The 25,045-nt window shown below is 59.1% G+C and overlaps 5 protein-coding genes across 5 annotated transcripts; all 5 read left to right on the top strand.

Annotated features, from left to right (window-relative positions):
* Positions 1-584: 584 nt before the first annotated feature.
* On the top strand, positions 585-2,068 carry LOC309621825 (metallothionein-1E; the record flags this gene model as incomplete). The annotated part of the gene is made up of 3 exons (XM_082409153.1): positions 585-612; positions 1,188-1,253; positions 1,977-2,068. The coding sequence occupies 3 exons, from the start codon at positions 585-587 to the stop codon at positions 2,066-2,068; spliced, it is 186 nt and encodes a 61-aa protein (XP_082265279.1).
* Positions 2,069-5,974: 3,906 nt separating this feature from the next.
* Positions 5,975-7,463, top strand: LOC309621818 (metallothionein-1E; the record flags this gene model as incomplete). Its single annotated transcript, XM_082409146.1, has 3 exons — positions 5,975-6,002; positions 6,578-6,643; positions 7,372-7,463. The coding sequence occupies 3 exons, from the start codon at positions 5,975-5,977 to the stop codon at positions 7,461-7,463; spliced, it is 186 nt and encodes a 61-aa protein (XP_082265272.1).
* A 3,911-nt stretch (positions 7,464-11,374) lies between these two features.
* LOC309621827 (metallothionein-1E) lies at positions 11,375-12,858 on the top strand (the record flags this gene model as incomplete). Its single annotated transcript, XM_082409155.1, has 3 exons — positions 11,375-11,402; positions 11,978-12,043; positions 12,767-12,858. 3 exons carry the CDS (start codon positions 11,375-11,377, stop codon positions 12,856-12,858), a joined length of 186 nt encoding a protein of 61 aa, XP_082265281.1.
* Positions 12,859-16,736: 3,878 nt separating this feature from the next.
* LOC309621824 (metallothionein-1E) lies at positions 16,737-18,220 on the top strand (the record flags this gene model as incomplete). Its single annotated transcript, XM_082409152.1, has 3 exons — positions 16,737-16,764; positions 17,340-17,405; positions 18,129-18,220. 3 exons carry the CDS (start codon positions 16,737-16,739, stop codon positions 18,218-18,220), a joined length of 186 nt encoding a protein of 61 aa, XP_082265278.1.
* A 3,907-nt stretch (positions 18,221-22,127) lies between these two features.
* LOC309621822 (metallothionein-1E) lies at positions 22,128-23,615 on the top strand (the record flags this gene model as incomplete). Its single annotated transcript, XM_082409150.1, has 3 exons — positions 22,128-22,155; positions 22,731-22,796; positions 23,524-23,615. The coding sequence occupies 3 exons, from the start codon at positions 22,128-22,130 to the stop codon at positions 23,613-23,615; spliced, it is 186 nt and encodes a 61-aa protein (XP_082265276.1).
* Between the last annotated feature and the right edge of the window lie 1,430 nt (positions 23,616-25,045).

Genomic DNA, 25,045 nt, shown 5'->3' with positions numbered 1-25,045 from the left:
GAGACCGGGGCTGCCAACGCCTGGGGACACACGGGGTGGGCGAAACGGCGGTGAGGGTCACATGCGCCTGCGGTCTCTGACACCGCTCCCCGGCTCCGGCCAAGCCAGGGACACGAGCGGGAGGCGGGGGCTGTTCTCAGGCTGCAGGAAACGGCGACCCGGAGGCCGGCGGCGCGCGGCCTGGGGCGGGGAAGACCGGAGGACGCGGGAGCTGGATTCCTGCACAACCCGGCAACAGGGGGGCTGCTCCCGTCGGCCACATCGCGAAGGGGCGGCCAGGGGGCTGGGACACCGCTTACCGCACGGCACCCGCTTCCTCCGCTCCAGCCGGCACCGAAGTGGAATCGTGCGCTCGGCCCCGCGTGTTGCTCACAGCCCGGCCCAGGGCGCCGCGGGCAGCGCGGGCGCGGGCGCGGGCGCGGATCCGCGGGGCGGGTGCAAGGCGGGGGCGGGGCCTCTGCGCCCGGGCCGCCTCCTCGGCCTATAACTGAGCCCACGGGCTCCTGGCTCCCACACGCCCCCGACCGGACCAGTGAAGCCGCTTCGCCCCTTGCTTTGGACCTCGGGCCTCACTCCTCCTCCAGATGGACCCCAAGTGCTCCTGCCCCACTGGTAAGGGAACCCTGGCTTTGAGCCTTAGGATGCCCCCCTTCGCAGGCACAGGACGAGAAGGGAGGGTTTTGAGTTGGAGCTCAGGAGGACTCCTGTCACGGGTCCAGGGCTTTCTTGCCTGCCAGGCTCCTGAGAGCACGTCAGTCTCCCTTTGCCTCTCCGTTAACACTGAGGGCACGGAGGCTCCAGGCTGTCCTTCTTGAGGTCACCCAGCTGGTCAGGGGACTGCTAGACCGGGACCCAGTGTTTGGAGGAGGCCTCGGAGCTGCCAGGACTTGATGGGAGGAGGGGACATTGCCTCTTTCGGGTTCAGGCCATGGGCCCTGGCCCCCAGCCCCAGTCAGCCTGGGCTGGGTCTGGAGCCTGGGACCTTCCCTGTGGAGTCCATCAGGAGGGGACCTACTCTCCTTGGACCAGAAGAGAGGAGCTGGGGCTTCTCTATCCGCCTGAGTGGACACGAGCTCCCAGGGCTGGGTCCTGACAGAGGAGGAGGGCTCAGGGAGGCATTGCTGACCGTCTGCTCTAGCTCCTGCATCCCTCTCCCTGCTCACCGCGGGCCTTTCCCTTCCTGGCAGGCGGCTCCTGCAGCTGCGCTGGCTCCTGCACCTGCAAAGCCTGCAGATGCACCTCCTGCAAGAAGAGTGAGTGTGCGGGGCCTTCTCTGGGAATGCGGGGTCTGGGCTGAGTGCGAGCAGGGAGCCCAGAGCTCAGCAGGCAGGAGCAGGACAGTGACCAAACTTCCCGGTAACCCCCACCACCACCACCCCACCTCACCAGGAAGGGATTCACAATCAGAGCTGGAATCCCCTTCCAGATGACCGAGACCCAGGCGCGCACTAGAGAACAGGGAGACTGAGGCCCAGACGGGTCATTAACAAACAACCTCAGACCTGTCAGTAGAACTAGTCCTCCTGCCTCCTGAGTCACGCTTCTGAATCCTCTCAGGGACTGAAGCACTTTAGGGACATGAACTAGTGACCGTGTGTGGTTTCTCGGACCTGGGGCAGCCCCTTCCTGTCGAAGCAGCCCAGAGCTTCCCTATCCCGAGCGGGAGCTGCTCTGTCAGGGCTTTGCCTCCACTTTGATCCTGAGGACTTTGCTCACATCACTGACGGTGCTGGGCGCTGGCTTTCTCTCGTCCCCAGAGGCCCTGCTCACTGTCTCTCCAAGGCTCTGTGCCCTGTCCTGGGCACAGATGGGGCAGGCAACCTGAACCTAGTGTCTGAGAGCAATGATCTCAGGGCAGAGGACACCATCCTAAACTCAGGGTCTGGGCCTGAGGGCAGCTGGGGCCAGGCCTGCTGCTGGGAAGGGTGGCTCCGGACAACGCGTGGTCCGACCGCACGCTGCCCTCGCTTCCCCAGGCTGCTGCTCCTGCTGCCCCGTGGGCTGCGCCAAGTGTGCCCAGGGCTGCGTCTGCAAAGGGGCCTCGGACAAGTGCAGCTGCTGTGCCTGATGTCGCGGAGAGCCTGCCCCGGGTGTCAACAGAGCAACCAGGACGAACCTGCATTTTACCGTTTTTCATACAACCGGACCTGACGCTACATTCCTTTTTCTATGAAATATGTGAGCTGTAATAAAAGTTGTTGACTTCATTCTGGCTCTGTCTTCCTTTGTCTGTCTTGGACAAAGAGACTCCGTGCCCATCAGGGCTGGCGTGGGGAACTGGGCTGGAAGTGCAGAGACCTCGGCTCTGGACCAAAGAGGACCCCACCCCCACCCCCACCCCCGAAAACACACACACACACACACACACACACACACACACACGGAGCGTCTTAGCCGCTTAGGTTAATGTGAGCTTCAGCTTCTCAGCTCCAAAGGAAAGCCTCGCCCAGAAGACACAGGGCATCGGACACACAGAGGACGCACTCCCTCTATTCCCCTTAGGAGTATGGATTGCAGAGCAAGTGGTCCGTTTCTCATTTTCCTTCTCTGGGGGCCCCTGCCAAACTCAGTCCTCGGTGATGAGAGCCTGGAAAAGCACCCAGAGGGGATGGAATCCCACACACCCCTCTTGTTTGACTTCTACACGGGGCTTGCGTCTAACACACCCTGGAAAGACCTATTTGTATTTTCTGCCACAGTTTTCACCCTGGTCAGTAAAAGGAATCGCTAAGAAAAAATGTAAAAGGACACGATATGGGAAACCCATTTTTCCCTTCAACACGTAAAATCACCTTAACACGTGGAGGAGCAATTCTGAAAATTAGAGGCTCTCATAGGCTGCACATACATTGAAGTGTGTGCCTGAGTCCCGGGAACACTTCACACATGCCCCACTGTGTGGACCACACACGCCTGGAGCAGCTCTGCCCCCTGCCTCCCCACACGCAACATCAGTCTTGGCTCGCCCAGGGCTACGGACAGGACACTCGCCACCCCTGACGGCTCCCTGCAGGGGCTTGGCCCTGAATCTTCGCCAGTGCCTCCCTAGATCAGCCTGACATCGTCCCTTCCCTCAAAATCCAGCCCGTGGCTACCTGACACCCCGAAAGTGACTTGGATTTGTCTGGTGGGCATTTCCCAGCCGTTTCCCGGAGACTTGGTTTCAGAAGGAGGACTTCACGTGTTCCGCTGCAGAGTGATGGTGGTGCTGCAGTGCGGAGGGCCTGGTGGTGTTTATTAGCAAGACGTGTGTGCTGAGGGGACAGGTGATATAGTTCAGGTGCTGGGCCCCCTGGCGGTCTGGGGAGGGAATTCCTATTTCATGGGCACTCCAAGAGAAAGAGGAGACAAGAGGCTCAGAAGTCAGGACCAAGATCGGCCACAGGTGCCCTGTGTGAAGAGGGCATTTCGGGAGCCGGCCCGTGCTGCGTGCGTGGGTGCTGGTGTCAGGCACCCGGGTTCACAGCCACCGTGCCACTTCCTGACCTGGCAAGTCACTGATACTCTCTGAGATGTCATTTCCTCCTTTCTACAGAAAAGATTAATTTCCAAGAGGGGGAATAAGCGAGACAGTGGCCTGGCTCCTAGCTCGGGCTTCCCGAACGGTGTCCTTTCTGATCGCTATCTCCACACTGACATCTGTGCACGGAGAATCCTTTAGCTCCCAACAAGCTCCTGGAGAAAGGCTCCCTACTTTGCAAGCAAGCTCATGGTGAGGGCAGAGATGGATAGGAACCTTGCTTACCCAGTGCCAGAGGGCGTGGGGATCTCCTCCAACAAGCCCCATGGAACGAGTCACCGCCACAGCATTTGGACACACTCAGTGAACCTGCATGGTCTGGAGCGACGGTGCCAATTCCAGAGAGGTTGAGCAACTTACCCAAGGGCACACAGCCTAGACTCAAAGGACCAAACCTACACTACAGCTGTCTCACCTCCCGGCCACATGGTGCCGGTTATGACATCACTGGAGGCTGAATCCGGCCTCTCCTTTTTCAGGGCCGCAAGGGTCTTCGGAGACAGTCCAGCTGTGCTCCTGGCTGCAGAGGTGGGAGGCTGAAGCCCAGAGAGGTCACAGAGCTGTGCAGAGGGTTCTGACTGCCAGCTGCTCAGTGCTTTCCCACTGCTGCCTCTGGGCCAGGTGTTCAGTGTCCTCACCTTTCATGGCATGACATGCTGTCCGGTTGGGCGGGGGGCTGCAGTCAGCCTGCAGGAGGGCCAGTCCCATCTGTGCCACAGATAGCCATGGGACATAACCTCGCTGTGGCTCAGTCTCCGCTGCTCTAAAGGGCAAAAAAATAGTGTCTGGCTCTCGGGATGAAAGAACTGAATCCGTGCAAAGAATGTCAGAATATACTGGGCACTCAGGGAGTAATCGATCATATCACCTATTTATTTATTTATTTGTTATCATTAGCCTAGGAGACATTGTTCTCCTTCCAGACACGCAAGCGAGGATGGTGTGTTTAGCTCTGTGTTCTGGGTCGTCCTCATCAACCCTGTGAGCATGGGACCACTTCCCCGGAGGGGGTTATCCTCCCTTCACGCAAGGAGCCATTGACACCACAGATAGAAAGCCGTGAGCAAGACAGTCGGTGTCCTCCTAACAGATGCAGAAGGATCCTGCCATCTCTGCTGTCACCTGCACCAGGATTTCCCTACCATTTTCTTTTCAGGGGTTTTCTGAAATACGTTGTACCAAAAGAAACCTCTTGAACACTGCTGAAGGAGAGAGTCAGAAGGAAGCCACAAAAGCATAAATACATTCCTATTCTGTCACTTCGGTCCCCCCCCAGGATTCAGCTGGACACGGTAGAGACGGGCTGAAGACACAGCTCTGGGCCAAAGGGGAGCTTTCTCACTGACTCTCTCTTTCAGCTGCGAAGCCACAAGACCACAGAAGCAGGGCACCACTCCCCAGCACTGTGTGCCTGCCTTTACTGTAGCCTCCTCGTACTGTAGGTAGTTTGGCCTTTGGGAAACGGGCTGCTGACTACTAGCTCCCTTCCGGGTTGGTGTGACAATTCAAAGAGCAAAAGTGATTAACAAGGCTTGGCATGGACTCCATGGTGTGTAATCGTCAGGACTACCCAAAGGGAACTCTCCACTTGTGTCGCTTTGTTATTTCATGCCAGGTCTGCCTATCGCCTACAGTGATGCCTTCCCTGGGGAGCATCCCATGATCAGGGAACCTCCACCCTGGCGTGGGGTGGACCGGCCACGGTGAGGAGCGCCCCTGCAAAGTTTAGGCAAAGGAGCCCCCGGAGAAATGCGCCATGATCCCTCCAGGAAAGGAAAACACAAGTGACGACTAGCGGCCGAAGGCAATGTTCATCGCGGGGCGGTTACAGGAGACGGTACCGGAAAAGTGCTTCCAAAGGACCGTGGTGGGGACCGGGGCTGCCAACGCCTGGGGACACACGGGGTGGGCGAAACGGCGGTGAGGGTCACATGCGCCTGCGGTCTCTGACACCGCTCCCCGGCTCCGGCCAAGCCAGGGACACGAGCGGGAGGCGGGGGCTGTTCTCAGGCTGCAGGAAACGGCGACCCGGAGGCCGGCGGCGCGCGGCCTGGGGCGGGGAAGACCGGAGGACGCGGGAGCTGGATTCCTGCACAACCCGGCAACAGGGGGGCTGCTCCCGTCGGCCACATCGCGAAGGGGCGGCCAGGGGGCTGGGACACCGCTTACCGCACGGCACCCGCTTCCTCCGCTCCAGCCGGCACCGAAGTGGAATCGTGCGCTCGGCCCCGCGTGTTGCTCACAGCCCGGCCCAGGGCGCCGCGGGCAGCGCGGGCGCGGGCGCGGGCGCGGATCCGCGGGGCGGGTGCAAGGCGGGGGCGGGGCCTCTGCGCCCGGGCCGCCTCCTCGGCCTATAACTGAGCCCACGGGCTCCTGGCTCCCACACGCCCCCGACCGGACCAGTGAAGCCGCTTCGCCCCTTGCTTTGGACCTCGGGCCTCACTCCTCCTCCAGATGGACCCCAAGTGCTCCTGCCCCACTGGTAAGGGAACCCTGGCTTTGAGCCTTAGGATGCCCCCCTTTGCAGGCACAGGACGAGAAGGGAGGGTTTTGAGTTGGAGCTCAGGAGGACTCCTGTCACGGGTCCAGGGCTTTCTTGCCTGCCAGGCTCCTGAGAGCACGTCAGTCTCCCTTTGCCTCTCCGTTAACACTGAGGGCACGGAGGCTCCAGGCTGTCCTTCTTGAGGTCACCCAGCTGGTCAGGGGACTGCTAGACCGGGACCCAGTGTTTGGAGGAGGCCTCGGAGCTGCCAGGACTTGATGGGAGGAGGGGACATTGCCTCTTTCGGGTTCAGGCCATGGGCCCTGGCCCCCAGCCCCAGTCAGCCTGGGCTGGGTCTGGAGCCTGGGACCTTCCCTGTGGAGTCCATCAGGAGGGGACCTACTCTCCTTGGACCAGAAGAGAGGAGCTGGGGCTTCTCTATCCGCCTGAGTGGACACGAGCTCCCAGGGCTGGGTCCTGACAGAGGAGGAGGGCTCAGGGAGGCATTGCTGACCGTCTGCTCTAGCTCCTGCATCCCTCTCCCTGCTCACCGCGGGCCTTTCCCTTCCTGGCAGGCGGCTCCTGCAGCTGCGCTGGCTCCTGCACCTGCAAAGCCTGCAGATGCACCTCCTGCAAGAAGAGTGAGTGTGCGGGGCCTTCTCTGGGAATGCGGGGTCTGGGCTGAGTGCGAGCAGGGAGCCCAGAGCTCAGCAGGCAGGAGCAGGACAGTGACCAAACTTCCCGGTAACCCCCACCACCCCCCCACCCCCCCCCCCCACCAGGAAGGGATTCACAATCAGAGCTGGAATCCCCTTCCAGATGACCGAGACCCAGGCGCGCACTAGAGAACAGGGAGACTGAGGCCCAGACGGGTCATTAACAAACAACCTCAGACCTGTCAGTAGAACTAGTCCTCCTGCCTCCTGAGTCACGCTTCTGAATCCTCTCAGGGACTGAAGCACTTTAGGGACATGAACTAGTGACCGTGTGTGGTTTCTCGGACCTGGGGCAGCCCCTTCCTGTCGAAGCAGCCCAGAGCTTCCCTATCCCGAGCGGGAGCTGCTCTGTCAGGGCTTTGCCTCCACTTTGATCCTGAGGACTTTGCTCACATCACTGACGGTGCTGGGCGCTGGCTTTCTCTCGTCCCCAGAGGCCCTGCTCACTGTCTCTCCAAGGCTCTGTGCCCTGTCCTGGGCACAGATGGGGCAGGCAACCTGAACCTAGTGTCTGAGAGCAATGATCTCAGGGCAGAGGACACCATCCTAAACTCAGGGTCTGGGCCTGAGGGCAGCTGGGGCCAGGCCTGCTGCTGGGAAGGGTGGCTCCGGACAACGCGTGGTCCGACCGCACGCTGCCCTCGCTTCCCCAGGCTGCTGCTCCTGCTGCCCCGTGGGCTGCGCCAAGTGTGCCCAGGGCTGCGTCTGCAAAGGGGCCTCGGACAAGTGCAGCTGCTGTGCCTGATGTCGCGGAGAGCCTGCCCCGGGTGTCAACAGAGCAACCAGGACGAACCTGCATTTTACCGTTTTTCATACAACCGGACCTGACGCTACATTCCTTTTTCTATGAAATATGTGAGCTGTAATAAAAGTTGTTGACTTCATTCTGGCTCTGTCTTCCTTTGTCTGTCTTGGACAAAGAGACTCCGTGCCCATCAGGGCTGGCGTGGGGAACTGGGCTGGAAGTGCAGAGACCTCGGCTCTGGACCAAAGAGGACCCCACCCCCACCCCCACCCCCGAAAACACACACACACACACACACACACACACACACACACACACGGAGCGTCTTAGCCGCTTAGGTTAATGTGAGCTTCAGCTTCTCAGCTCCAAAGGAAAGCCTCGCCCAGAAGACACAGGGCATCGGACACACAGAGGACGCACTCCCTCTATTCCCCTTAGGAGTATGGATTGCAGAGCAAGTGGTCCGTTTCTCATTTTCCTTCTCTGGGGGCCCCTGCCAAACTCAGTCCTCGGTGATGAGAGCCTGGAAAAGCACCCAGAGGGGATGGAATCCCACACACCCCTCTTGTTTGACTTCTACACGGGGCTTGCGTCTAACACACCCTGGAAAGACCTATTTGTATTTTCTGCCACAGTTTTCACCCTGGTCAGTAAAAGGAATCGCTAAGAAAAAATGTAAAAGGACACGATATGGGAAACCCATTTTTCCCTTCAACACGTAAAATCACCTTAACACGTGGAGGAGCAATTCTGAAAATTAGAGGCTCTCATAGGCTGCACATACATTGAAGTGTGTGCCTGAGTCCCGGGAACACTTCACACATGCCCCACTGTGTGGACCACACACGCCTGGAGCAGCTCTGCCCCCTGCCTCCCCACACGCAACATCAGTCTTGGCTCGCCCAGGGCTACGGACAGGACACTCGCCACCCCTGACGGCTCCCTGCAGGGGCTTGGCCCTGAATCTTCGCCAGTGCCTCCCTAGATCAGCCTGACATCGTCCCTTCCCTCAAAATCCAGCCCGTGGCTACCTGACACCCCGAAAGTGACTTGGATTTGTCTGGTGGGCATTTCCCAGCCGTTTCCCGGAGACTTGGTTTCAGAAGGAGGACTTCACGTGTTCCGCTGCAGAGTGATGGTGGTGCTGCAGTGCGGAGGGCCTGGTGGTGTTTATTAGCAAGACGTGTGTGCTGAGGGGACAGGTGATATAGTTCAGGTGCTGGGCCCCCTGGCGGTCTGGGGAGGGAATTCCTATTTCATGGGCACTCCACGAGAAAGAGGAGACAAGAGGCTCAGAAGTCAGGACCAAGATCGGCCACAGGTGCCCTGTGTGAAGAGGGCATTTCGGGAGCCGGCCCGTGCTGCGTGCGTGGGTGCTGGTGTCAGGCACCCGGGTTCACAGCCACCGTGCCACTTCCTGACCTGGCAAGTCACTGATACTCTCTGAGATGTCATTTCCTCCTTTCTACAGAAAAGATTAATTTCCAAGAGGGGGAATAAGCGAGACAGTGGCCTGGCTCCTAGCTCGGGCTTCCCGAACGGTGTCCTTTCTGATCGCTATCTCCACACTGACATCTGTGCACGGAGAATCCTTTAGCTCCCAACAAGCTCCTGGAGAAAGGCTCCCTGCTTTGCAAGCAAGCTCATGGTGAGGGCAGAGATGGATAGGAACCTTGCTTACCCAGTGCCAGAGGGCGTGGGGATCTCCTCCAACAAGCCCCATGGAACGAGTCACCGCCACAGCATTTGGACACACTCAGTGAACCTGCATGGTCTGGAGCGACGGTGCCAATTCCAGAGAGGTTGAGCAACTTACCCAAGGGCACACAGCCTAGACTCAAAGGACCAAACCTACACTACAGCTGTCTCACCTCCCGGCCACATGGTGCCGGTTATGACATCACTGGAGGCTGAATCCGGCCTCTCCTTTTTCAGGGCCGCAAGGGTCTTCGGAGACAGTCCAGCTGTGCTCCTGGCTGCAGAGGTGGGAGGCTGAAGCCCAGAGAGGTCACAGAGCTGTGCAGAGGGTTCTGACTGCCAGCTGCTCAGTGCTTTCCCACTGCTGCCTCTGGGCCAGGTGTTCAGTGTCCTCACCTTTCATGGCATGACATGCTGTCCGGTTGGGCGGGGGGCTGCAGTCAGCCTGCAGGAGGGCCAGTCCCATCTGTGCCACAGATAGCCATGGGACATAACCTCGCTGTGGCTCAGTCTCCGCTGCTCTAAAGGGCAAAAAAATAGTGTCTGGCTCTCGGGATGAAAGAACTGAATCCGTGCAAAGAATGTCAGAATATACTGGGCACTCAGGGAGTAATCGATCATATCACCTATTTATTTATTTATTTGTTATCATTAGCCTAGGAGACATTGTTCTCCTTCCAGACACGCAAGCAAGGATGGTGTGTTTAGCTCTGTGTTCTGGGTCGTCCTCATCAACCCTGTGAGCATGGGACCACTTCCCCGGAGGGGGTTATCCTCCCTTCACGCAAGGAGCCATTGACACTACAGATAGAAAGCCGTGAGCAAGACAGTCGGTGTCCTCCTAACAGATGCAGAAGGATCCTGCCATCTCTGCTGTCACCTGCACCAGGATTTCCCTACCATTTTCTTTTCAGGGGTTTTCTGAAATACGTTGTACCAAAAGAAACCTCTTGAACACTGCTGAAGGAGAGAGTCAGAAGGAAGCCACAAAAGCATAAATACATTCCTATTCTGTCACTTCGGTCCCCCCCCCAGGATTCAGCTGGACACGGTAGAGACGGGCTGAAGACACAGCTCTGGGCCAAAGGGGAGCTTTCTCACTGACTCTCTCTTTCAGCTGCGAAGCCACAAGACCACAGAAGCAGGGCACCACTCCCCAGCACTGTGTGCCTGCCTTTACTGTAGCCTCCTCGTACTGTAGGTAGTTTGGCCTTTGGGAAACGGGCTGCTGACTACTAGCTCCCTTCCGGGTTGGTGTGACAATTCAAAGAGCAAAAGTGATTAACAAGGCTTGGCATGGACTCCATGGTGTGTAATCGTCAGGACTACCCAAAGGGAACTCTCCACTTGTGTCGCTTTGTTATTTCATGCCAGGTCTGCCTATCGCCTACAGTGATGCCTTCCCTGGGGAGCATCCCATGATCAGGGAACCTCCACCCTGGCGTGGGGTGGACCGGCCACGGTGAGGAGCGCCCCTGCAAAGTTTAGGCAAAGGAGCCCCCGGAGAAATGCGCCATGATCCCTCCAGGAAAGGAAAACACAAGTGACGACTAGCGGCCGAAGGCAATGTTCATCGCGGGGCGGTTACAGGAGACGGTACCGGAAAAGTGCTTCCAAAGGACCGTGGTGGAGACCGGGGCTGCCAACGCCTGGGGACACACGGGGTGGGCGAAACGGCGGTGAGGGTCACATGCGCCTGCGGTCTCTGACACCGCTCCCCGGCTCCGGCCAAGCCAGGGACACGAGCGGGAGGCGGGGGCTGTTCTCAGGCTGCAGGAAACGGCGACCCGGAGGCCGGCGGCGCGCGGCCTGGGGCGGGGAAGACCGGAGGACGCGGGAGCTGGATTCCTGCACAACCCGGCAACAGGGGGGCTGCTCCCGTCGGCCACATCGCGAAGGGGCGGCCAGGGGGCTGGGACACCGCTTACCGCACGGCACCCGCTTCCTCCGCTCCAGCCGGCACCGAAGTGGAATCGTGCGCTCGGCCCCGCGTGTTGCTCACAGCCCGGCCCAGGGCGCCGCGGGCAGCGCGGGCGCGGGCGCGGGCGCGGATCCGCGGGGCGGGTGCAAGGCGGGGGCGGGGCCTCTGCGCCCGGGCCGCCTCCTCGGCCTATAACTGAGCCCACGGGCTCCTGGCTCCCACACGCCCCCGACCGGACCAGTGAAGCCGCTTCGCCCCTTGCTTTGGACCTCGGGCCTCACTCCTCCTCCAGATGGACCCCAAGTGCTCCTGCCCCACTGGTAAGGGAACCCTGGCTTTGAGCCTTAGGATGCCCCCCTTCGCAGGCACAGGACGAGAAGGGAGGGTTTTGAGTTGGAGCTCAGGAGGACTCCTGTCACGGGTCCAGGGCTTTCTTGCCTGCCAGGCTCCTGAGAGCACGTCAGTCTCCCTTTGCCTCTCCGTTAACACTGAGGGCACGGAGGCTCCAGGCTGTCCTTCTTGAGGTCACCCAGCTGGTCAGGGGACTGCTAGACCGGGACCCAGTGTTTGGAGGAGGCCTCGGAGCTGCCAGGACTTGATGGGAGGAGGGGACATTGCCTCTTTCGGGTTCAGGCCATGGGCCCTGGCCCCCAGCCCCAGTCAGCCTGGGCTGGGTCTGGAGCCTGGGACCTTCCCTGTGGAGTCCATCAGGAGGGGACCTACTCTCCTTGGACCAGAAGAGAGGAGCTGGGGCTTCTCTATCCGCCTGAGTGGACACGAGCTCCCAGGGCTGGGTCCTGACAGAGGAGGAGGGCTCAGGGAGGCATTGCTGACCGTCTGCTCTAGCTCCTGCATCCCTCTCCCTGCTCACCGCGGGCCTTTCCCTTCCTGGCAGGCGGCTCCTGCAGCTGCGCTGGCTCCTGCACCTGCAAAGCCTGCAGATGCACCTCCTGCAAGAAGAGTGAGTGTGCGGGGCCTTCTCTGGGAATGCGGGGTCTGGGCTGAGTGCGAGCAGGGAGCCCAGAGCTCAGCAGGCAGGAGCAGGACAGTGACCAAACTTCCCGGTAACCCCCACCACCACCACCCCACCTCACCAGGAAGGGATTCACAATCAGAGCTGGAATCCCCTTCCAGATGACCGAGACCCAGGCGCGCACTAGAGAACAGGGAGACTGAGGCCCAGACGGGTCATTAACAAACAACCTCAGACCTGTCAGTAGAACTAGTCCTCCTGCCTCCTGAGTCACGCTTCTGAATCCTCTCAGGGACTGAAGCACTTTAGGGACATGAACTAGTGACCGTGTGTGGTTTCTCGGACCTGGGGCAGCCCCTTCCTGTCGAAGCAGCCCAGAGCTTCCCTATCCCGAGCGGGAGCTGCTCTGTCAGGGCTTTGCCTCCACTTTGATCCTGAGGACTTTGCTCACATCACTGACGGTGCTGGGCGCTGGCTTTCTCTCGTCCCCAGAGGCCCTGCTCACTGTCTCTCCAAGGCTCTGTGCCCTGTCCTGGGCACAGATGGGGCAGGCAACCTGAACCTAGTGTCTGAGAGCAATGATCTCAGGGCAGAGGACACCATCCTAAACTCAGGGTCTGGGCCTGAGGGCAGCTGGGGCCAGGCCTGCTGCTGGGAAGGGTGGCTCCGGACAACGCGTGGTCCGACCGCACGCTGCCCTCGCTTCCCCAGGCTGCTGCTCCTGCTGCCCCGTGGGCTGCGCCAAGTGTGCCCAGGGCTGCGTCTGCAAAGGGGCCTCGGACAAGTGCAGCTGCTGTGCCTGATGTCGCGGAGAGCCTGCCCCGGGTGTCAACAGAGCAACCAGGACGAACCTGCATTTTACCGTTTTTCATACAACCGGACCTGACGCTACATTCCTTTTTCTATGAAATATGTGAGCTGTAATAAAAGTTGTTGACTTCATTCTGGCTCTGTCTTCCTTTGTCTGTCTTGGACAAAGAGACTCCGTGCCCATCAGGGCTGGCGTGGGGAGCTGGGCTGGAAGTGCAGAGACCTCGGCTCTGGACCAAAGAGGACCCTCCCCCACCCCCCAAAACACACACACACACACGGAGCGTCTTAGCCGCTTAGGTTAATGTGAGCTTCAGTTTCTCAGCTCCAAAGGAAAGCCTCGCCCAGAAGACACAGGGCATCGGACACACAGAGGACGCACTCCCTCTATTCCCCTTAGGAGTATGGATTGCAGAGCAAGTGGTCCGTTTCTCATTTTCCTTCTCTGGGGGCCCCTGCCAAACTCAGTCCTCGGTGATGAGAGCCTGGAAAAGCACCCAGAGGGGATGGAATCCCACACCCCCCTTGTTTGACTTCTACACGGGGCTTGCGTCTAACACACCCTGGAAAGACCTATTTGTATTTTCTGCCACAGTTTTCACCCTGGTCAGTAAAAAGAACCGCTAAGAAAAAAATGTAAAAGGACACGATATGGGAAACCCATTTTTCCCTTCAACACGTAAAATCACCTTAACACGTGGAGGAGCAATTCTGAAAATTAGAGGCTCTCATAGGCTGCACATACATTGAAGTGTGTGCTTGAGTCCCGGGAACACTTCACACATGCCCCACTGTGTGGACCACACACGCCTGGAGCAGCTCTGCCCCCTGCCTCCCCACACGCAACATCAGTCTTGGCTCGCCCAGGGCTACGGACAGGACACTCGCCACCCCTGACGGCTCCCTGCAGGGGCTTGGCCCTGAATCTTCGCCAGTGCCTCCCTAGATCAGCCTGACATCGTCCCTTCCCTCAAAATCCAGCCCGTGGCTACCTGACACCCCGAAAGTGACTTGGATTTGTCTGGTGGGCATTTCCCAGCCGTTTCCCGGAGACTTGGTTTCAGAAGGAGGACTTCACGTGTTCCGCTGCAGAGTGATGGTGGTGCTGCAGTGCGGAGGGCCTGGTGGTGTTTATTAGCAAGACGTGTGTGCTGAGGGGACAGGTGATATAGTTCAGGTGCTGGGCCCCCTGGCGGTCTGGGGAGGGAATTCCTATTTCATGGGCACTCCAAGAGAAAGAGGAGACAAGAGGCTCAGAAGTCAGGACCAAGATCGGCCACAGGTGCCCTGTGTGAAGAGGGCATTTCGGGAGCCGGCCCGTGCTGCGTGCGTGGGTGCTGGTGTCAGGCACCCGGGTTCACAGCCACCGTGCCACTTCCTGACCTGGCAAGTCACTGATACTCTCTGAGATGTCATTTCCTCCTTTCTACAGAAAAGATTAATTTCCAAGAGGGGGAATAAGCGAGACAGTGGCCTGGCTCCTAGCTCGGGCTTCCCGAACGGTGTCCTTTCTGATCGCTATCTCCACACTGACATCTGTGCACGGAGAATCCTTTAGCTCCCAACAAGCTCCTGGAGAAAGGCTCCCTGCTTTGCAAGCAAGCTCATGGTGAGGGCAGAGATGGATAGGAACCTTGCTTACCCAGTGCCAGAGGGCGTGGGGATCTCCTCCAACAAGCCCCATGGAACGAGTCACCGCCACAGCATTTGGACACACTCAGTGAACCTGCATGGTCTGGAGCGACGGTGCCAATTCCAGAGAGGTTGAGCAACTTACCCAAGGGCACACAGCCTAGACTCAAAGGACCAAACCTACACTACAGCTGTCTCACCTCCCGGCCACATGGTGCCGGTTATGACATCACTGGAGGCTGAATCCGGCCTCTCCTTTTTCAGGGCCGCAAGGGTCTTCGGAGACAGTCCAGCTGTGCTCCTGGCTGCAGAGGTGGGAGGCTGAAGCCCAGAGAGGTCACAGAGCTGTGCAGAGGGTTCTGACTGCCAGCTGCTCAGTGCTTTCCCACTGCTGCCTCTGGGCCAGGTGTTCAGTGTCCTCACCTTTCATGGCATGACATGCTGTCCGGTTGGGCGGGGGGCTGCAGTCAGCCTGCAGGAGGGCCAGTCCCATCTGTGCCACAGATAGCCATGGGACATAACCTCGCTGTGGCTCAGTCTCCGCTGCTCTAAAGGGCAAAAAAATAGTGTCTGGCTCTCGGGATGAAAGAACTGAATCCGTGCAAAGAATGTCAGAATATACTGGGCACTCAGGGAGTAATCGATCATATCACCTATTTATTTATTTATTTGTTATCATTAGCCTAGGAGACATTGTTCTCCTTCCAGACACGCAAGCGAGGATGGTGTGTTTAGCTCTGTGTTCTGGGTCGTCCTCATCAACCCTGTGAGCATGGGACCACTTCCCCGGAGGGGGTTATCCTCCCTTCACGCAAGGAGCCATTGACACCACAGATAGAAAGCCGTGAGCAAGACAGTCGGTGTCCTCCTAACAGATGCAGAAGGATCCTGCCATCTCTGCTGTCACCTGCACCAGGATTTCCCTACCATTTTCTTTTCAGGGGTTTTCTGAAATACGTTGTACCAAAAGAAACCTCTTGAACACTGCTGAAGGAGAGAGTCAGAAGGAAGCCACAAAAGCATAAATACATTCCTATTCTGTCACTTCGGTCCCCCCCCAGGATTCAGCTGGACACGGTAGAGACGGGCTGAAGACACAGCTCTGGGCCAAAGGGGAGCTTTCTCACTGACTCTCTCTTTCAGCTGCGAAGCCACAAGACCACAGAAGCAGGGCACCACTCCCCAGCACTGTGTGCCTGCCTTTACTGTAGCCTCCTCGTACTGTAGGTAGTTTGGCCTTTGGGAAACGGGCTGCTGACTACTAGCTCCCTTCCGGGTTGGTGTGACAATTCAAAGAGCAAAAGTGATTAACAAGGCTTGGCATGGACTCCATGGTGTGTAATCGTCAGGACTACCCAAAGGGAACTCTCCACTTGTGTCGCTTTGTTATTTCATGCCAGGTCTGCCTATCGCCTACAGTGATGCCTTCCCTGGGGAGCATCCCATGATCAGGGAACCTCCACCCTGGCGTGGGGTGGACCGGCCACGGTGAGGAGCGCCCCTGCAAAGTTTAGGCAAAGGAGCCCCCGGAGAAATGCGCCATGATCCCTCCAGGAAAGGAAAACACAAGTGACGACTAGCGGCCGAAGGCAATGTTCATCGCGGGGCGGTTACAGGAGACGGTACCGGAAAAGTGCTTCCAAAGGACCGTGGTGGGGACCGGGGCTGCCAACGCCTGGGGACACACGGGGTGGGCGAAACGGCGGTGAGGGTCACATGCACCTGCGGTCTCTGACACCGCTCCCCGGCTCCGGCCAAGCCAGGGACACGAGCGGGAGGCGGGGGCTGTTCTCAGGCTGCAGGAAACGGCGACCCGGAGGCCGGCGGCGCGCGGCCTGGGGCGGGGAAGACCGGAGGACGCGGGAGCTGGATTCCTGCACAACCCGGCAACAGGGGGGCTGCTCCCGTCGGCCACATCGCGAAGGGGCGGCCAGGGGGCTGGGACACCGCTTACCGCACGGCACCCGCTTCCTCCGCTCCAGCCGGCACCGAAGTGGAATCGTGCGCTCGGCCCCGCGTGTTGCTCACAGCCCGGCCCAGGGCGCCGCGGGCAGCGCGGGCGCGGGCGCGGGCGCGGATCCGCGGGGCGGGTGCAAGGCGGGGGCGGGGCCTCTGCGCCCGGGCCGCCTCCTCGGCCTATAACTGAGCCCACGGGCTCCTGGCTCCCACACGCCCCCGACCGGACCAGTGAAGCCGCTTCGCCCCTTGCTTTGGACCTCGGGCCTCACTCCTCCTCCAGATGGACCCCAAGTGCTCCTGCCCCACTGGTAAGGGAACCCTGGCTTTGAGCCTTAGGATGCCCCCCTTCGCAGGCACAGGACGAGAAGGGAGGGTTTTGAGTTGGAGCTCAGGAGGACTCCTGTCACGGGTCCAGGGCTTTCTTGCCTGCCAGGCTCTTGAGAGCACGTCAGTCTCCCTTTGCCTCTCCGTTAACACTGAGGGCACGGAGGCTCCAGGCTGTCCTTCTTGAGGTCACCCAGCTGGTCAGGGGACTGCTAGACCGGGACCCAGTGTTTGGAGGAGGCCTCGGAGCTGCCAGGACTTGATGGGAGGAGGGGACATTGCCTCTTTCGGGTTCAGGCCATGGGCCCTGGCCCCCAGCCCCAGTCAGCCTGGGCTGGGTCTGGAGCCTGGGACCTTCCCTGTGGAGTCCATCAGGAGGGGACCTACTCTCCTTGGACCAGAAGAGAGGAGCTGGGGCTTCTCTATCCGCCTGAGTGGACACGAGCTCCCAGGGCTGGGTCCTGACAGAGGAGGAGGGCTCAGGGAGGCATTGCTGACCGTCTGCTCTAGCTCCTGCATCCCTCTCCCTGCTCACCGCGGGCCTTTCCCTTCCTGGCAGGCGGCTCCTGCAGCTGCGCTGGCTCCTGCACCTGCAAAGCCTGCAGATGCACCTCCTGCAAGAAGAGTGAGTGTGCGGGGCCTTCTCTGGGAATGCGGGGTCTGGGCTGAGTGCGAGCAGGGAGCCCAGAGCTCAGCAGGCAGGAGCAGGACAGTGACCAAACTTCCCGGTAACCCCCACCACCACCACCCCACCTCACCAGGAAGGGATTCACAATCAGAGCTGGAATCACCTTCCAGATGACCGAGACCCAAGTGCGCACTAGAGAACAGGGAGACTGAGGCCCAGACGGGTCATTAACAAACAACCTCAGACCTGTCAGTAGAACTAGTCCTCCTGCCTCCTGAGTCACGCTTCTGAATCCTCTCAGGGACTGAAGCACTTTAGGGACATGAACTAGTGACCGTGTGTGGTTTCTCGGACCTGGGGCAGCCCCTTCCTGTCGAAGCAGCCCAGAGCTTCCCTATCCCGAGCGGGAGCTGCTCTGTCAGGGCTTTGCCTCCACTTTGATCCTGAGGACTTTGCTCACATCACTGACGGTGCTGGGCGCTGGCTTTCTCTCGTCCCCAGAGGCCCTGCTCACTGTCTCTCCAAGGCTCTGTGCCCTGTCCTGGGCACAGATGGGGCAGGCAACCTGAACCTAGTGTCTGAGAGCAATGATCTCAGGGCAGAGGACACCATCCTAAACTCAGGGTCTGGGCCTGAGGGCAGCTGGGGCCAGGCCTGCTGCTGGGAAGGGTGGCTCCGGACAACGCGTGGTCCGACCGCACGCTGCCCTCGCTTCCCCAGGCTGCTGCTCCTGCTGCCCCGTGGGCTGCGCCAAGTGTGCCCAGGGCTGCGTCTGCAAAGGGGCCTCGGACAAGTGCAGCTGCTGTGCCTGATGTCGCGGAGAGCCTGCCCCGGGTGTCAACAGAGCAACCAGGACGAACCTGCATTTTACCGTTTTTCATACAACCGGACCTGACGCTACATTCCTTTTTCTATGAAATATGTGAGCTGTAATAAAAGTTGTTGACTTCATTCTGGCTCTGTCTTCCTTTGTCTGTCTTGGACAAAGAGACTCCGTGCCCATCAGGGCTGGCGTGGGGAACTGGGCTGGAAGTGCAGAGACCTCGGCTCTGGACCAAAGAGGACCCCACCCCCACCCCCACCCCCGAAAACACACACACACACACACACACACACACACACACACGGAGCGTCTTAGCCGCTTAGGTTAATGTGAGCTTCAGCTTCTCAGCTCCAAAGGAAAGCCTCGCCCAGAAGACACAGGGCATCGGACACACAGAGGACGCACTCCCTCTATTCCCCTTAGGAGTATGGATTGCAGAGCAAGTGGTCCGTTTCTCATTTTCCTTCTCTGGGGGCCCCTGCCAAACTCAGTCCTCGGTGATGAGAGCCTGGAAAAGCACCCAGAGGGGATGGAATCCCACACACCCCTCTTGTTTGACTTCTACACGGGGCTTGCGTCTAACACACCCTGGAAAGACCTATTTGTATTTTCTGCCACAGTTTTCACCCTGGTCAGTAAAAGGAATCGCTAAGAAAAAATGTAAAAGGACACGATATGGGAAACCCATTTTTCCCTTCAACACGTAAAATCACCTTAACACGTGGAGGAGCAATTCTGAAAATTAGAGGCTCTCATAGGCTGCACATACATTGAAGTGTGTGCCTGAGTCCCGGGAACACTTCACACATGCCCCACTGTGTGGACCACACACGCCTGGAGCAGCTCTGCCCCCTGCCTCCCCACACGCAACATCAGTCTTGGCTCGCCCAGGGCTACGGACAGGACACTCGCCACCCCTGACGGCTCCCTGCAGGGGCTTGGCCCTGAATCTTCGCCAGTGCCTCCCTAGATCAGCCTGACATCGTCCCTTCCCTCAAAATCCAGCCCGTGGCTACCTGACACCCCGAAAGTGACTTGGATTTGTCTGGTGGGCATTTCCCAGCCGTTTCCCGGAGACTTGGTTTCAGAAGGAGGACTTCACGTGTTCCGCTGCAGAGTGATGGTGGTGCTGCAGTGCGGAGGGCCTGGTGGTGTTTATTAGCAAGACGTGTGTGCTGAGGGGACAGGTGATATAGTTCAGGTGCTGGGCCCCCTGGCGGTCTGGGGAGGGAATTCCTATTTCATGGGCACTCCAAGAGAAAGAGGAGACAAGAGGCTCAGAAGTCAGGACCAAGATCGGCCACAGGTGCCCTGTGTGAAGAGGGCATTTCGGGAGCCGGCCCGTGCTGCGTGCGTGGGTGCTGGTGTCAGGCACCCGGGTTCACAGCCACCGTGCCACTTCCTGACCTGGCAAGTCACTGATACTCTCTGAGATGTCATTTCCTCCTTTCTACAGAAAAGATTAATTTCCAAGAGGGGGAATAAGCGAGACAGTGGCCTGGCTCCTAGCTCGGGCTTCCCACACGGTGTCCTTTCTGATCGCTATCTCCACACTGACATCTGTGCACGGAGAATCCTTTAGCTCCCAACAAGCTCCTGGAGAAAGGCTCCCTACTTTGCAAGCAAGCTCATGGTGAGGGCAGAGATGGATAGGAACCTTGCTTACCCAGTGCCAGAGGGCGTGGGGATCTCCTCCAACAAGCCCCATGGAACGAGTCACCGCCACAGCATTTGGACACACTCAGTGAACCTGCATGGTCTGGAGCGACGGTGCCAATTCCAGAGAGGTTGAGCAACTTACCCAAGGGCACACAGCCTAGACTCAAAGGACCAAACCTACACTACAGCTGTCTCACCTCCCGGCCACATGGTGCCGGTTATGACATCACTGGAGGCTGAATCCGGCCTCTCCTTTTTCAGGGCCGCAAGGGTCTTCGGAGACAGTCCAGCTGTGCTCCTGGCTGCAGAGGTGGGAGGCTGAAGCCCAGAGAGGTCACAGAGCTGTGCAGAGGGTTCTGACTGCCAGCTGCTCAGTGCTTTCCCACTGCTGCCTCTGGGCCAGGTGTTCAGTGTCCTCACCTTTCATGGCATGACATGCTGTCCGGTTGGGCGGGGGGCTGCAGTCAGCCTGCAGGAGGGCCAGTCCCATCTGTGCCACAGATAGCCATGGGACATAACCTCGCTGTGGCTCAGTCTCCGCTGCTCTAAAGGGCAAAAAAATAGTGTCTGGCTCTCGGGATGAAAGAACTGAATCCGTGCAAAGAATGTCAGAATATACTGGGCACTCAGGGAGTAATCGATCATATCACCTATTTATTTATTTATTTGTTATCATTAGCCTAGGAGACATTGTTCTCCTTCCAGACACGCAAGCAAGGATGGTGTGTTTAGCTCTGTGTTCTGGGTCGTCCTCATCAACCCTGTGAGCATGGGACCACTTCCCCGGAGGGGGTTATCCTCCCTTCACGCAAGGAGCCATTGACACTACAGATAGAAAGCCGTGAGCAAGACAGTCGGTGTCCTCCTAACAGATGCAGAAGGATCCTGCCATCTCTGCTGTCACCTGCACCAGGATTTCCCTACCATTTTCTTTTCAGGGGTTTTCTGAAATACGTTGTACCAAAAGAAACCTCTTGAACACTGCTGAAGGAGAGAGTCAGAAGGAAGCCACAAAAGCATAAATACATTCCTATTCTGTCACTTCGGTCCCCCCCCCAGGATTCAGCTGGACACGGTAGAGACGGGCTGAAGACACAGCTCTGGGCCAAAGGGGAGCTTTCTCACTGACTCTCTCTTTCAGCTGCGAAGCCACAAGACCACAGAAGCAGGGCACCACTCCCCAGCACTGTGTGCCTGCCTTTACTGTAGCCTCCTCGTACTGTAGGTAGTTTGGCCTTTGGGAAACGGGCTGCTGACTACTAGCTCCCTTCCGGGTTGGTGTGACAATTCAAAGAGCAAAAGTGATTAACAAGGCTTGGCATGGACTCCATGGTGTGTAATCGTCAGGACTACCCAAAGGGAACTCTCCACTTGTGTCGCTTTGTTATTTCATGCCAGGTCTGCCTATCGCCTACAGTGATGCCTTCCCTGGGGAGCATCCCATGATCAGGGAACCTCCACCCTGGCGTGGGGTGGACCGGCCACGGTGAGGAGCGCCCCTGCAAAGTTTAGGCAAAGGAGCCCCCGGAGAAATGCGCCATGATCCCTCCAGGAAAGGAAAACACAAGTGACGACTAGCGGCCGAAGGCAATGTTCATCGCGGGGCGGTTACAGGAGACGGTACCGGAAAAGTGCTTCCAAAGGACCGTGGTGGAGACCGGGGCTGCCAACGCCTGGGGACACACGGGGTGGGCGAAACGGCGGTGAGGGTCACATGCGCCTGCGGTCTCTGACACCGCTCCCCGGCTCCGGCCAAGCCAGGGACACGAGCGGGAGGCGGGGGCTGTTCTCAGGCTGCAGGAAACGGCGACCCGGAGGCCGGCGGCGCGCGGCCTGGGGCGGGGAAGACCGGAGGACGCGGGAGCTGGATTCCTGCACAACCCGGCAACAGGGGGGCTGCTCCCGTCGGCCACATCGCGAAGGGGCGGCCAGGGGGCTGGGACACCGCTTACCGCACGGCACCCGCTTCCTCCGCTCCAGCCGGCACCGAAGTGGAATCGTGCGCTCGGCCCCGCGTGTTGCTCACAGCCCGGCCCAGGGCGCCGCGGGCAGCGCGGGCGCGGGCGCGGGCGCGGATCCGCGGGGCGGGTGCAAGGCGGGGGCGGGGCCTCTGCGCCCGGGCCGCCTCCTCGGCCTATAACTGAGCCCACGGGCTCCTGGCTCCCACACGCCCCCGACCGGACCAGTGAAGCCGCTTCGCCCCTTGCTTTGGACCTCGGGCCTCACTCCTCCTCCAGATGGACCCCAAGTGCTCCTGCCCCACTGGTAAGGGAACCCTGGCTTTGAGCCTTAGGATGCCCCCCTTCGCAGGCACAGGACGAGAAGGGAGGGTTTTGAGTTGGAGCTCAGGAGGACTCCTGTCACGGGTCCAGGGCTTTCTTGCCTGCCAGGCTCCTGAGAGCACGTCAGTCTCCCTTTGCCTCTCCGTTAACACTGAGGGCACGGAGGCTCCAGGCTGTCCTTCTTGAGGTCACCCAGCTGGTCAGGGGACTGCTAGACCGGGACCCAGTGTTTGGAGGAGGCCTCGGAGCTGCCAGGACTTGATGGGAGGAGGGGACATTGCCTCTTTCGGGTTCAGGCCATGGGCCCTGGCCCCCAGCCCCAGTCAGCCTGGGCTGGGTCTGGAGCCTGGGACCTTCCCTGTGGAGTCCATCAGGAGGGGACCTACTCTCCTTGGACCAGAAGAGAGGAGCTGGGGCTTCTCTATCCGCCTGAGTGGACACGAGCTCCCAGGGCTGGGTCCTGACAGAGGAGGAGGGCTCAGGGAGGCATTGCTGACCGTCTGCTCTAGCTCCTGCATCCCTCTCCCTGCTCACCGCGGGCCTTTCCCTTCCTGGCAGGCGGCTCCTGCAGCTGCGCTGGCTCCTGCACCTGCAAAGCCTGCAGATGCACCTCCTGCAAGAAGAGTGAGTGTGCGGGGCCTTCTCTGGGAATGCGGGGTCTGGGCTGAGTGCGAGCAGGGAGCCCAGAGCTCAGCAGGCAGGAGCAGGACAGTGACCAAACTTCCCGGTAACCCCCACCACCCCCCCACCACCCCCCCCCCACCAGGAAGGGATTCACAATCAGAGCTGGAATCACCTTCCAGATGACCGAGACCCAAGTGCGCACTAGAGAACAGGGAGACTGAGGCCCAGACGGGTCATTAACAAACAACCTCAGACCTGTCAGTAGAACTAGTCCTCCTGCCTCCTGAGTCACGCTTCTGAATCCTCTCAGGGACTGAAGCACTTTAGGGACATGAACTAGTGACCGTGTGTGGTTTCTCGGACCTGGGGCAGCCCCTTCCTGTCGAAGCAGCCCAGAGCTTCCCTATCCCGAGCGGGAGCTGCTGTCAGGGCTTTGCCTCCACTTTGATCCTGAGGACTTTGCTCACATCACTGACGGTGCTGGGCGCTGGCTTTCTCTCGTCCCCAGAGGCCCTGCTCACTGTCTCTCCAAGGCTCTGTGCCCTGTCCTGGGCACAGATGGGGCAGGCAACCTGAACCTAGTGTCTGAGAGCAATGATCTCAGGGCAGAGGACACCATCCTAAACTCAGGGTCTGGGCCTGAGGGCAGCTGGGGCCAGGCCTGCTGCTGGGAAGGGTGGCTCCGGACAACGCGTGGTCCGACCGCACGCTGCCCTCGCTTCCCCAGGCTGCTGCTCCTGCTGCCCCGTGGGCTGCGCCAAGTGTGCCCAGGGCTGCGTCTGCAAAGGGGCCTCGGACAAGTGCAGCTGCTGTGCCTGATGTCGCGGAGAGCCTGCCCCGGGTGTCAACAGAGCAACCAGGACGAACCTGCATTTTACCGTTTTTCATACAACCGGACCTGACGCTACATTCCTTTTTCTATGAAATATGTGAGCTGTAATAAAAGTTGTTGACTTCATTCTGGCTCTGTCTTCCTTTGTCTGTCTTGGACAAAGAGACTCCGTGCCCATCAGGGCTGGCGTGGGGAGCTGGGCTGGAAGTGCAGAGACCTCGGCTCTGGACCAAAGAGGACCCTCCCCCACCCCCCAAAACACACACACACACACACACGGAGCGTCTTAGCCGCTTAGGTTAATGTGAGCTTCAGTTTCTCAGCTCCAAAGGAAAGCCTCGCCCAGAAGACACAGGGCATCGGACACACAGAGGACGCACTCCCTCTATTCCCCTTAGGAGTATGGATTGCAGAGCAAGTGGTCCGTTTCTCATTTTCCTTCTCTGGGGGCCCCTGCCAAACTCAGTCCTCGGTGATGAGAGCCTGGAAAAGCACCCAGAGGGGATGGAATCCCACACCCCCCTTGTTTGACTTCTACACGGGGCTTGCGTCTAACACACCCTGGAAAGACCTATTTGTATTTTCTGCCACAGTTTTCACCCTGGTCAGTAAAAAGAATCGCTAAGAAAAAAATGTAAAAGGACACGATATGGGAAACCCATTTTTCCCTTCAACACGTAAAATCACCTTAACACGTGGAGGAGCAATTCTGAAAATTAGAGGCTCTCATAGGCTGCACATACATTGAAGTGTGTGCTTGAGTCCCGGGAACACTTCACACATGCCCCACTGTGTGGACCACACACGCCTGGAGCAGCTCTGCCCCCTGCCTCCCCACACGCAACATCAGTCTTGGCTCGCCCAGGGCTACGGACAGGACACTCGCCACCCCTGACGGCTCCCTGCAGGGGCTTGGCCCTGAATCTTCGCCAGTGCCTCCCTAGATCAGCCTGACATCTTCCCTTCCCTCAAAATCCAGCCCGTGGCTACCTGACACCCCGAAAGTGACTTGGATTTGTCTGGTGGGCATTTCCCAGCCGTTTCCCGGAGACTTGGTTTCAGAAGGAGGACTTCACGTGTTCCGCTGCAGAGTGATGGTGGTGCTGCAGTGCGGAGGGCCTGGTGGTGTTTATTAGCAAGACGTGTGTGCTGAGGGGACAGGTGATATAGTTCAGGTGCTGGGCCCCCTGGCGGTCTGGGGAGGGAATTCCTATTTCATGGGCACTCCAAGAGAAAGAGGAGACAAGAGGCTCAGAAGTCAGGACCAAGATCGGCCACAGGTGCCCTGTGTGAAGAGGGCATTTCGGGAGCCGGCCCGTGCTGCGTGCGTGGGTGCTGGTGTCAGGCACCCGGGTTCACAGCCACCGTGCCACTTCCTGACCTGGCAAGTCACTGATACTCTCTGAGATGTCATTTC

This window comes from Balaenoptera borealis (assembly GCF_965194805.1).
Source record: "Balaenoptera borealis genome assembly, contig: HAP1_SCAFFOLD_1020, whole genome shotgun sequence".
Lineage (NCBI taxonomy): Eukaryota > Metazoa > Chordata > Mammalia > Artiodactyla > Balaenopteridae > Balaenoptera > Balaenoptera borealis.
The sequence above is the reverse complement of the archived record's forward strand: the minus strand, read 5'-3'. Positions and strand labels throughout refer to the sequence as shown.